Raw genomic sequence first — 11,049 nt, 5'->3', positions numbered from 1 at the left:
CAAAACGGCAGAATTGAGGTTAGCACATGGTTGCATCGTGTTGTGGCGGGATCAGGCTACAAGCAGGTAGATATTTTGCAAAGGAGAGGTAAACGTGTTGTAGTGGCTCAAGATGACAAACATTTTATAGGTTTGTGGAGGTCTTTTAGGTGGATGAGGGTTGGAGGGGTTTGTCAAAGTTTCAGATTGTGTGGTGTCAGCCAGAGAGAGAGAAGTGGATATCTGAGAACATCAATTTAGTGGGCGACATTACATTTGGATATGGTAGTCCACTGGAAAGAAAGAAGTGTGGAAAAACAATTTAGAAGGAGGAGGCATTGTCTATAGATATAAGAATAGTAGATATAAAATACTTAAACAATGCTTCTGGTAGTGAACCAGAATGTTAAACCAAATCAGAGCAGTCTCGTTGCTTATCTTTACACCCAACAGATAATGTAATTTATCTGTTCGTGTTTCTCTACTTTAAAACATATATTGTAGTCAAAAAGCACTAAGATAAAGTTTGGCACACTTGTGTTGTTTTCTCCCCTACACCATTTTAAGAGCTCAGAGGCACAACATTGTTTTAATGGTACTGACATCTCTGTGCTATAGACAAATGGTTAAAAAATAAATTACAGTACAGTCTTAGGAAGCCTGATATTTATGGTTTCCTTTCTTCAGGAGAAGTAACATTAGGGGCCATTGAAGTAAAAATGGAAGAATCACACATGACATTCACCATCATGTGACATGACCAAGTGCATCATTACCGGTAATAACAATGGCTAGAAACTGAATAAAGACCGGCACATGGGTTTGAGAACACATGGTTGGAAAAATAATTTGGTGAAAGGATTTTGTGCGTGTGCGCTTTTTTTTTAGGCTTCTCCACCTCATCCACATCATGATCCCCTGTTGATACCAGGATCTGAGTAAATTAACCTGGTCAACCAGGAGAACAAGGGCAGCGCACATGGTTGTATGCCACTAGTGCTTAGTGGCCTCTGGTACTTGACTGGATAATCAGGTCAGCATCAATGTGGCCAGGGCCATGTATAGCAGCAATTATAATTCAGGCTACCGTTCCTGGTAGGGGTGCACTCAGCATGCATTGGCAGATAAGTCAGGTGCCAATGAACCAAGGGGGGAGACAACAATTGCACTCATTCCTCTATTTATGTTGGGGGGTATAGGGTACATACTTTTCTCCCCCAATACACTGCTTATTATGATGGTGGCAGGCTTGGACTGGCCACCTGGCACACTAAGCAAATGTCTGGTAGGCCGATAGTCAATAGAGCCAATACTCACCAGATCTGCACTTCAGTGGCGAATCTGGTACCACGGTTTTCATCCACCAAATAGATATGCCCACCGCATGCTACTGGAGCATGAAAATGAAAAATGTGGCCTGTCATATGCAGCTGTCAGTAGCATTTATGTCTTTAAGTAGGTACCATCCTTAAAGTGTCATGGCCACCTTGTTATTCCCAGTCTGGCCTTGGATGGGGCAGTTTAAAATGCTTATGTATGTGAGACATGGAGCTTATGTCATGTCCCCCCCACAAACTTTCCTACAGACTATGTGTGTGTTAGCTGATGATATTAGATTTTGGAATTGGACTTTAATCTAATAGGTGCACTCACATTTTAGTAAATAGACCTCCCTGTATAGTGCTGAAAATCCCTTCTTGACAAAAAAAAAAAAAAAAAAAAAATTCTTAAACGCTTCTGCGCAACTTGCAGTCATCATCTCCTATGTTTTCCAGTACATTGCCTTACATAAATATATGAAATGGTGTTTCAATAAGCACCTCATGTGTATACAAGTGGTAGCAGTCCTCACAACTTCCTGTTCTCATTGTCTCTGTGAAACGCCATTAGGTTGCTGATCCCTTGTTGTTAAGTTTATTCCAATGAACCTGCTTTCTGTATAGACCAAAGGCTGTCTTTGTAGGCAGTTGTAATATTTTGGGTGACTTTCTTTAATCAAACACAACACCCAGCTGTTTGTGGTAATGCTAATAAAGTTGTCCTTATCCAGCAAAATCCTTACCACCATTAATTGCAGTTGTCCACCTGGATGATTAAGACATTCAGCTGCTTACCACAAGGTGGTATGAAAAGGGGTTTGTTTAGTGTACTGGGCTAAGATAACAGAGCTAGAACACCTACATATTGTTGACATGCAGCTTTCAATGTGTGTTGCCTTGGTTGGGGAAAAGGAAATTGGGTGACACAACAAAATATTGAGAAATATTTTACATTTCCTTTGAGATACAAGTAAAGGGCAACTGTTGTGCTATTGCACATGCAGATAATGTTTGAAATACTTTGCAAAATGTTGTACTACTTTGCAAAAAAAATAGTGAAATAGCCTTGCAACTGCAGAGGTAGAAGAAAGCACATCTTAGGCCAGGTTTCCACTTGGTTTTTTTTTGCTAAAAACGCCCATAAAAACGCCAATTCAGCCACACGGCGTTTTTTTAGTGAAAAAAACGCTGCGGCCAGATGTTAGCTGTTCTTCAATAGGAAATCGCACAATGCCATATCCACCTGGCGTTTTTCTGTTTGGCGTTTTTTCAGTCCTCTTTGGCGTTTTTCTGCTTTTTTGGGCTCTGTGTCAGTTTTTCAAAATCGCAGCATGTTGACACTGGCATTTTTTGCAAGGAAATCTTGGCGTTTTTCTCCAATAGAAGTCTATGGGAGAGAAAAAACGCCATGAAAAAGCCATGTGGGTTTTGCCTTGGCGTTTTTTATGGCGTTTTTTTTCCACAGTTACAATGCAGAGAATGGACCCAGTATCTGTGTGTCCTACGAGAAATAGGCTGGAAACAAACAGTTTCACACAAAACAAAGTTCATATTGAATTTTACACCATTTGGAACAAACATGCCATTACAAACAAACATACCCAACTGGATCCTGCATGCCAAAAGCAACAGCAAACAATTTGCACCATCACTTGGAGCCAATCTTCCTAGAGGAGCAGACTTTCGGAATAAATCATGCCTTCCAAACCACAGAAAAGAGACAAAAGGGTCCGCCGGGGCGTGTTTAAGTAGAACTCTACCAAGGAAATGACATCAGGAGGGGGCAGATACTTGCCATTTATCCTAATCCATTTTAGCTGGGTGACAATTCTAACATGTAAAGGCTGGAAAAACTGCCTAAGGTCAAAAAAGCAATTTCCACAGAAAGGCTAAAACGCCAGAAAAAACGCCAAACCGCAGGGGAATGCAATGGCAGTTTTCTTATAGTTTTTCATCAAGAAAAAAATGCAGGACAAAAACCCAAGTGGAAACCTAGCCTTAAAAGGATATGCATGTAGCTGTGATCATTGCTTGTGATACCTAAAGTAACAGGATAAATGTGACACAGATGTTATTAGAGCTGTTTTTAATTATAGTAGGACCTAGGCCAAGCCTCCTCCAACCCAATTATACATATTCCAGAGACCATTCATCCTTGATTTATCTGTCTCATTCTTTAACATCACAAAAAACTGGCATTTTAATAGGGGTGTGTAGACTTTTTATATCCACTGTACATTACATGGTTATTCACCCATTTATCTTGAGCTTAAGAGTCTTTTTGTTCAGAATTTATGCTGCCCCACTTACTTTTATTATAAGCCATTTGGTAACTCTGCTGTATAGTCTACTGCACTAAGACCTTCAGGAGGTCCACCTGGATGTAGTTCATCAGAGGAAGGGCAGAGAGTAGTGCTGTGGCTTTGTCTAATGGCGTTACATAATTAATCATTGTTTAATTGATGATTTTTGTATTTACTGAAGTATCTGATTTTGCAGTTGTCACTTCAAATGTTAGATCTATTATGATGGTTGATGGAGTGTGATCCAGTACATATGGAGCAATAGGGAATAATTCATAGGGCGGTGTAGTCATGTTATTAGCTATTACAAGCCATTGTGCTTAATTGCAGGTGGATTTCTCATAAGCAAAGCCAATGCAGTAGAGTCTTTTTAGAGATGGGATGGATTCCAGCCCTTGGGTATCTAGGTGGAAGTTGCAGCAAGAACAGTCTTAGGCAAGAAAAACACTCCGACACACTGCTGCCTCTTATGGGAGAATTTTACAAATGACTAAGATTGCAAACTTATGATTCCATATCCTGGTGCTCTGAGTCATTGCTTACACAGATCTGCACTTAAAGCAGAGATACAGGATACAAAATCAGAAAAAGACTTATCCCCTTCATAGGGTACAGAAAATTGAGAATTACTGGCTTCCCTGAGGTCAAATTAACAGTTTCCTTGCAAATTCATATCGTTTCAGTATATGTTGAAACAAATTATTAGCTTAGTGAATATTACAATGGAAAACCTAGATCATTCAGAGGATGGATTTTTACATTATCATCGGAGCAAATCAATATCATAGTGTAAGCAAACATTAAACTCTGATGATCTCGCATGTGGTCACACTTTCTAGAAATTGAATTGCTAATTTTCTTATCTTTTATTTAAATAGAGATGATGTACGCTGTGCTTCTTACAGTCCATACATTCTAAGAGTATGACAAAAGGTGAATTGACAGACAAACTTATATATTAGGTAAAGAGGGTCCGACTCGCAAGGATGGTCAGTCATTAACATAACTGGGAACTCTCCTGTGGCAAGTCAACATGGCACTACATAATGTTAATTAGTCGGTTGAGGAGATAAAAAGGCTTCAGAACACATCGCAGTTTGTTGAGTATGGGGCTGCACTTACAATGGTCACGTGAGGATAAGAACTGGACCACAGAGCAATGGAAGAAGTTAGCCTGGTCTAATGAATTATGTTTCTTTAACATCATGTGCATGGCCAGCTGTGTTTACCTGGAGAACACATAAGAACAAGGATGCATCCATGGTTGCCCCACCTCACAACTTTCAGGAGTTAAAGGATTAAAGCTGCAAACGTCTTGGTGCCAGATACCACAGCACACCTTCAGAGGTCTAGTGAAGTCATTGGCTCGATGGGCAGGGGTGTTTTGTGGCAAGGGAGACCTACACAGTATTAGGCAGATAGTCACAATGTTAAGGCTGATCAGTGTATAAAACCAATTAGACATGTAGAATAATAGTTTGTTATGTCAATGACCACTTCCTAAGCTCATATCGGTGTTTGCTGAAATGCTTTGACATTGAGGCATTCAACAACACAAAAAAGCACCCTTTGAGAATAACCATAAGCACCATCAGTGGGAGAAACGTTGACACTCACAAGATAGAGGCACCAACTAAAAATCAAACAGGTTCACAGAGGAATGCAGCCCAGCTTTCTAATCACTATGTGATTAGTAAAATATATGAGGTGGGGGAGAAAAGAAAAATAGTTAAACTCTAGTAGCCCCAAAACAATCTGACAAACATTTGCATGGATGGTACCACCGTGCTCAGGAGATGCTGAATACATATTGGGGTGTTTGTCAGTGTGACATACCAGGGGCTGTAAATTCATACATAAAATTAGTACATGAAAAGAGTTGACTTGCTAGCAGTTGAAATATCCTGGGGTGTCTAGTTAAAAAAAATATGGTTTGGTGAGGGTGAATTGAATTGGCTAGCTTCAAAGATGTCCCAGATAGGACATGGGGGCAGGATGACCACAATAGAAAATGCTTTTGCAATAGCAATACGCTACTTGTAATAATTGCCCTATAACTTGCAATTTTTTTTTATAATAATAGAGGGTATTTCTAAACTCAGGAAAAATATTAGAATCGATTCAGTGTTTTTTCCCCATTAGCTTTTGCAGATGAGTAAAAGATTGTCAAAGACTTTTTCACCATATTTTATTATTTTTTTTTTAATAATAAATTAGATATCAAAATACTTTCTAAAGAAAGCCCTTCTTGTCCTGAAAATGCAATATATAACTTGTGTGGGTACAGACAAAAGAGAAAAATAATTACAAATAACAGACCTAAAAAAAAGTGTACGAAATCTAAAAAAACCTTGTCATTAAAGGGTAGCAGAATCCAATTTGGAGCACTTTATGTCTGGAAGAAATTTGTCCAGTGCTATTACTGGAAGTGATAAATTGCTTAATTGTTGCCCCCCAACCCTGAAAGCTCTCTGGTTAAAAAAACTCACACAAAACATGGAGGAGGTTGCTACAATATATTTTTTTCTTTTTTTATGAAAAAGTAACACACAGAACTGTCCAACATAACATCTTAAAAAATAGAACACAAAAAAAGACAAACTTTTATTCCACAGCAAGATTGTCTGAAAAACCATGGTGTAAAAGGCAGTTAAGTGCTTTTATCTGGCACTGCGTACCAGCATGAAATCCTTGTCATTTAAACAGTAGCAGTTAGGTACAGTACAAATACGGTAGTGTGAGCTTAGCTTGTATTTATATGTGTGTGTGATCCCAGGTCTTTTACAAACACAAATTATGAAAAGAAAGAAAAACTTTTCTAGTCAGATTGTGTTAAATATCTCTCCTTTCTCTCTAACTGCAGAATGTTCACAGTTTTAAAATGTGTTTTTTAAATTTCTACATATATATATATATATATATATCTATGGTGAAATATATGTATGTGTGTGTACATATAAATATATACGCACGCGTAATTTTTGTGTAGGTATGTGTAATATATATATATATATATATATATATATATATATATATATATGACACATGCATACACACACATAATAGTGTGTGTGTAGATACACACAAACATGTACATACAATTGCTTATATTTATATATATTTATACATCTGTCTCAAAAGTTGAATTCATCTAAAGATGTACATGAACAGAGGTTTTGTCCAGAATATACTTCATGATCTTAATCGCCAATCTATAGGTTACAAGCACACAGCTCACTTTCATCATGAATTATACTCCAGGATAACAATCTCTGAAACCTTTCATAAACCCTAAATATTTGTTTAAAAAAAATACATGCCTGTGCATTTCATGTATTATGAACGATTCTTATTCCAAGTGCTTTATGTTTCTATTTTTACTATTCACGACTGTCTCTCTGAAGTGACAAAGGCCTAATCACTGTCACTTGTCACTGTTATGTTGTTCATGAGTTTTCCCTCATTTCTCAGTTGCCTTCTAGAAAGCATTATTTATACGTATGAGGAAAAACCTAGCATTTACCCTACAATCTTTACAATGTTTTCTTAACTCATGTACCTGTACAGCGAGTGTAGACTATGCCCTAGGTAACATGCAACCATCAGATACTGTGCAGCTTTGTAGTCATAATATGAAACATTTTCATTCAAAGCTGTTCTTATTTCCAATTACATTCCTTAGGAGAGGCATGTGCTAAGATCAGGCAACTTCTCTTTCTTACAACCGTTAGTGTATGAATAATCAAGACAAACGCCTGCTAGACTGGTTACATGCTCAACAGATTATATGATGACGGGCACTCCGTCTGTGTTAAAGATCATTCCTGTGGTGGGTTCATAGGTTCCAGCCAAGTAATAAAGATCCTCACTGTCTTGATACTTTTTTGTCTTTAACATCTGCTCATATTGCTCAAGAGCAACCACCAAACATTTGTGAGATACGGTCTGAACATCATTTTCATCCACATGAGAGGACTGGTACAAGGCACGCTGCAGTACAGAAAAGGACATGTTATAAGACAATCACACTGTAGATGGAGTAAAAATATATCATGCAAATACATAAAAAGAAGTGCATCAACAAGATTGTGGTCTGTAAAAAGTAGGATTCCTCACAAGCAGAACTGATATACATTGATAACTTAGACACTATACATTTCTATTTTATATGACAACTTCACTTACCTCCATAAAATCCTTCCTCAGACTGGATATGTGCAGACCAGATGTTGTGCCTTTGTTAGATTTGTGGTCCCTGCTCTGTTTGCAAAGAGAAAAACACATTTATTTATTTGGTTTTGTTATTACACACATGTTGATGAGGCACTGTTAAAGAGAAATATAATCGCAAACCATATATACTTTGTATGCAAAAATCAACTCCGTTCTTGTGTATATTGGGACAGTACAGCTTTCTTTATGGAGGAAAGAACTTTACATATTTAGCAAAAATACACTATATGGATAAAAGAATTGGCCATTACACCAACAGGGCCTTTGATGACATTGCATTCTAAATACATAGACGCTAATATTTAATTAGTCCCCCTTTTGCAGCTATAACAGCTCCCACTTCTGGGAAGGCTTTCTGCAAGATTTTGGAGTGTTTATGCGAGAGCTGCTTATTCATCCAGTAGAGCGAGAAGGCCTGGCTTGCAATCTCCTTTCCAGTTCATCCCAAAGGTGTTCAATGGGGTTGAGGTCAGAGCTTTGTGCAGGCCAGTCAAGTTCTTCCACACCAAACTTATCCAACCATGTCTTTATGGACCTGTGCATTGGGACAGTCATGCTGAAATAGAAAAGGGTCTTCCCCAAACTGTTCCCACAAAGTTGCATTGTCCAAAATGTATTGGTATGCTGAAGCTTTAAGATTTTCCTCCACTGGGTTTAGCCCAAACACTGATTTCAATAATTAATGGTATGTTTCAATACTTTTGTCCATATAGCAGTACACAAAGCAAAGTCCAGAATTGGAGAAAGGGAGAGAGGATAGAAAGATAAAGGTGAGAGAAATAATGAGGAGGAGATAGAAAGGGAGAGAGATATAGAGAAGTGGGAGATATAATGAGAAGAGGTGGAGACAAATGGGGAGGCAAAGTAAACAGAAGAGATATAATGAAATAAAGGTGAGTTAGTGAGTTAAAGAGACTGGGGATTGATGAAAAGCAGGAGAGATAGAAACAGTTGTGTCGGAAGGGGGGCCAGAGGGGCCCGTGCCCCCCGCGTTCCCCCCAATTTAAACGCCATAGGGGGACCAAGCGGTCGCTCATGAATATGTTTTCAGCAACTTGGCGCCCTCACTCTCCTCTGTGAGGCCTCTGTCTTGGTCACGGTGCCGGTATTTCATGCTGATCGCCGGAATATGACTTCATATACCGGCGCTCATCAGTGAAGCAGCGCGTACTGCAGCAGAGGAGTGAGACAGAGGCCTTAAGCTCCCACTGCAGGACTTCTGCAAGGTAAGTGAACTACAAATGGGGGGAGGGTAGCTAGTGAGAAAAGGGAGGAGAGGTAACTAGTGAGAAAGGGGGGTAGTAAGAATATTATAATAAATAAAGAGTAAGAATGAGTAAGGGAATGGATGAATGTGGGGATGCACTGTGTGAATGAGAAAATGAAAGAATTAATGTGTGGATGGATTGTGTGAAAGAGAATGAATGAATTAATGTGTGGATGAATTGTGTAAATGAGTGTGAGAATTAATGAATTTGTGTGAATGCATCAATTAATGTGTAAACTATTTGTGTGAATGAATAAGAGAATAAATGATTGTGTGAATGAAAATGTGAATTAGTGAGTGACTGTAAAAGGGTTTCTATGTATCATAGATATATAATTGATTTGTGGAAAAGCAAAATGGCACAAGCAGGGTGTTTGAGCCTTGGGGACCAAGATAGACAGGGCTTTTCTGGGACAAAGATGGCACAGGCAGGGCGTTTCTGGGACAAAGATGGCACAGGCAGGGTGTTTCTGGGACAAAGATGGCACAGGCTGTGTGTATTTGATTTATACCCTCAGTGCTGAGTTTACATGTGATTTCCAGTTGATCTATACCTGCAATGGTGGGTCTGTGTGTTCTGTTAATCTATACCTGCAATGCTGTTTCCATACATTATTGTATACCTGCAAATACAGGATTTGTATGTCTGATTCTGTTTATTTGATGTATACCTTCAGTGCTGAGTTCACATGTGAATTTCAACTGATCTATACATGCAATGCTGGTTTTGTGTGTTAATCTGTTGATCTGTACTTGCTATGTTTTCATACATTATGTATACCTGCCAATATAGGGTTTGTATGGCTTGTTCATTTGATCCATACATACAAGTGCTGTTTACATGTGTCGTTTATTTGATCTATTCCTGAACTACAGGGAGTAAGTAAAAGAGGTATGGCTTAGCGAACGAGGGGACATTGTGTGTTAACCTGTTGCTTTTAAGGAGTTGGATTGCTGTTAATTATATATATAATTGCATTTTTTGTCCAATTTTGGTGTGTTACTTTTAATAAAAATAGTTAACAGACCAAAAACAAATCAAATATATATAACATTGATTAACAGCAATCACACTCCTATCATGCCCAGGCAGCCAGCACATGCTAGAACCTGGGCATGATAGGATTGTGATTACAGGCTCCCCCCCACTCATATACTCATTCATTTACAGATACTTATTAATTCCCTTAATCACACATAATTGCTCATTTAACCCCTTACCTGAACTGCAGATCTCTCACTCGCATACTACTGCAGGGGCCCTGCTGCTTCCTCTCGAACAACTTCTCTGGCCACGACCCCAGGGGAAGAAGGAACGTAGCAGAGTCATGTGATGTGCATTCACGTGACTCCGCTGGTTTCCTGCTTTTCCTGGCCGAGATGCTGCTCGCACAGAGCAAAGCGCAGGTAAGCAGCCCAGCCCCTGCGGACGATTATTTTCAGCCGTTTTTTTTTATTTCGGCATTTTGCAGATAATGCCCTTTTTGGTCGATATATTTCGGCCACCGATATATTGGCGCATCCCTAGTCTGCGCGCATCGCACAGACACCCCCCACCAGCTGTCAGAGAGGAGGATCCGGGTCCCCTGCAGCACTGCGGGGGATCTGGATCTTAGTGTTATTATACAACCTCTATTTGAGGTTGGATTATTAGACGAAGGGTAATATAATTTATTTGTGGTTTTGTATGGGATTTTTCAGTTACGCTATACCTGCAATGCTGTTTCCATGTGGTGTTTATTTAACCTATACCCAGAGGGAAAAGAGAGGTGAGGCACAGTGAATGTGGAGACAAAGGGACAAGTGAGATGATGATGGGGGGGGCACAGGGCACCTGAGCACCTAAGGAGCTGCTCTATACATCCTGCACGACTCTCCACTCTTTAGCTCCTCTCCCTTGTCCCAGCTCCTCTGCCTTGTCCCAGAACATTGGACGGTTTTCTTCCAG

General features: G+C 39.3%; 1 protein-coding gene across 2 annotated transcripts in view; it reads right to left on the bottom strand.

Annotated features, from left to right (window-relative positions):
* Positions 1-6,963: 6,963 nt before the first annotated feature.
* Positions 6,964-11,049, bottom strand: part of TNRC18 (trinucleotide repeat containing 18) — a 64,583-nt gene continuing 60,497 nt past the window's right edge. For both annotated transcript variants that reach the window (XM_053470671.1, XM_053470673.1), the window contains 2 exons: positions 7,787-7,861; positions 6,964-7,591 (listed from right to left, as the gene is read on the bottom strand). In XM_053470671.1, coding sequence (XP_053326646.1) covers positions 7,385-7,591; positions 7,787-7,861 — 282 coding nt within the window. In that variant the 3' untranslated portion in view covers positions 6,964-7,384. The remainder of the gene's footprint in view (positions 7,592-7,786; positions 7,862-11,049) is intronic.

This window comes from Spea bombifrons, chromosome 7, assembly GCF_027358695.1.
Source record: "Spea bombifrons isolate aSpeBom1 chromosome 7, aSpeBom1.2.pri, whole genome shotgun sequence".
In the NCBI taxonomy this organism is placed as follows: Eukaryota; Metazoa; Chordata; class Amphibia; order Anura; family Pelobatidae; genus Spea; species Spea bombifrons.
This window is presented reverse-complemented; position numbering and strand designations above follow the sequence as displayed.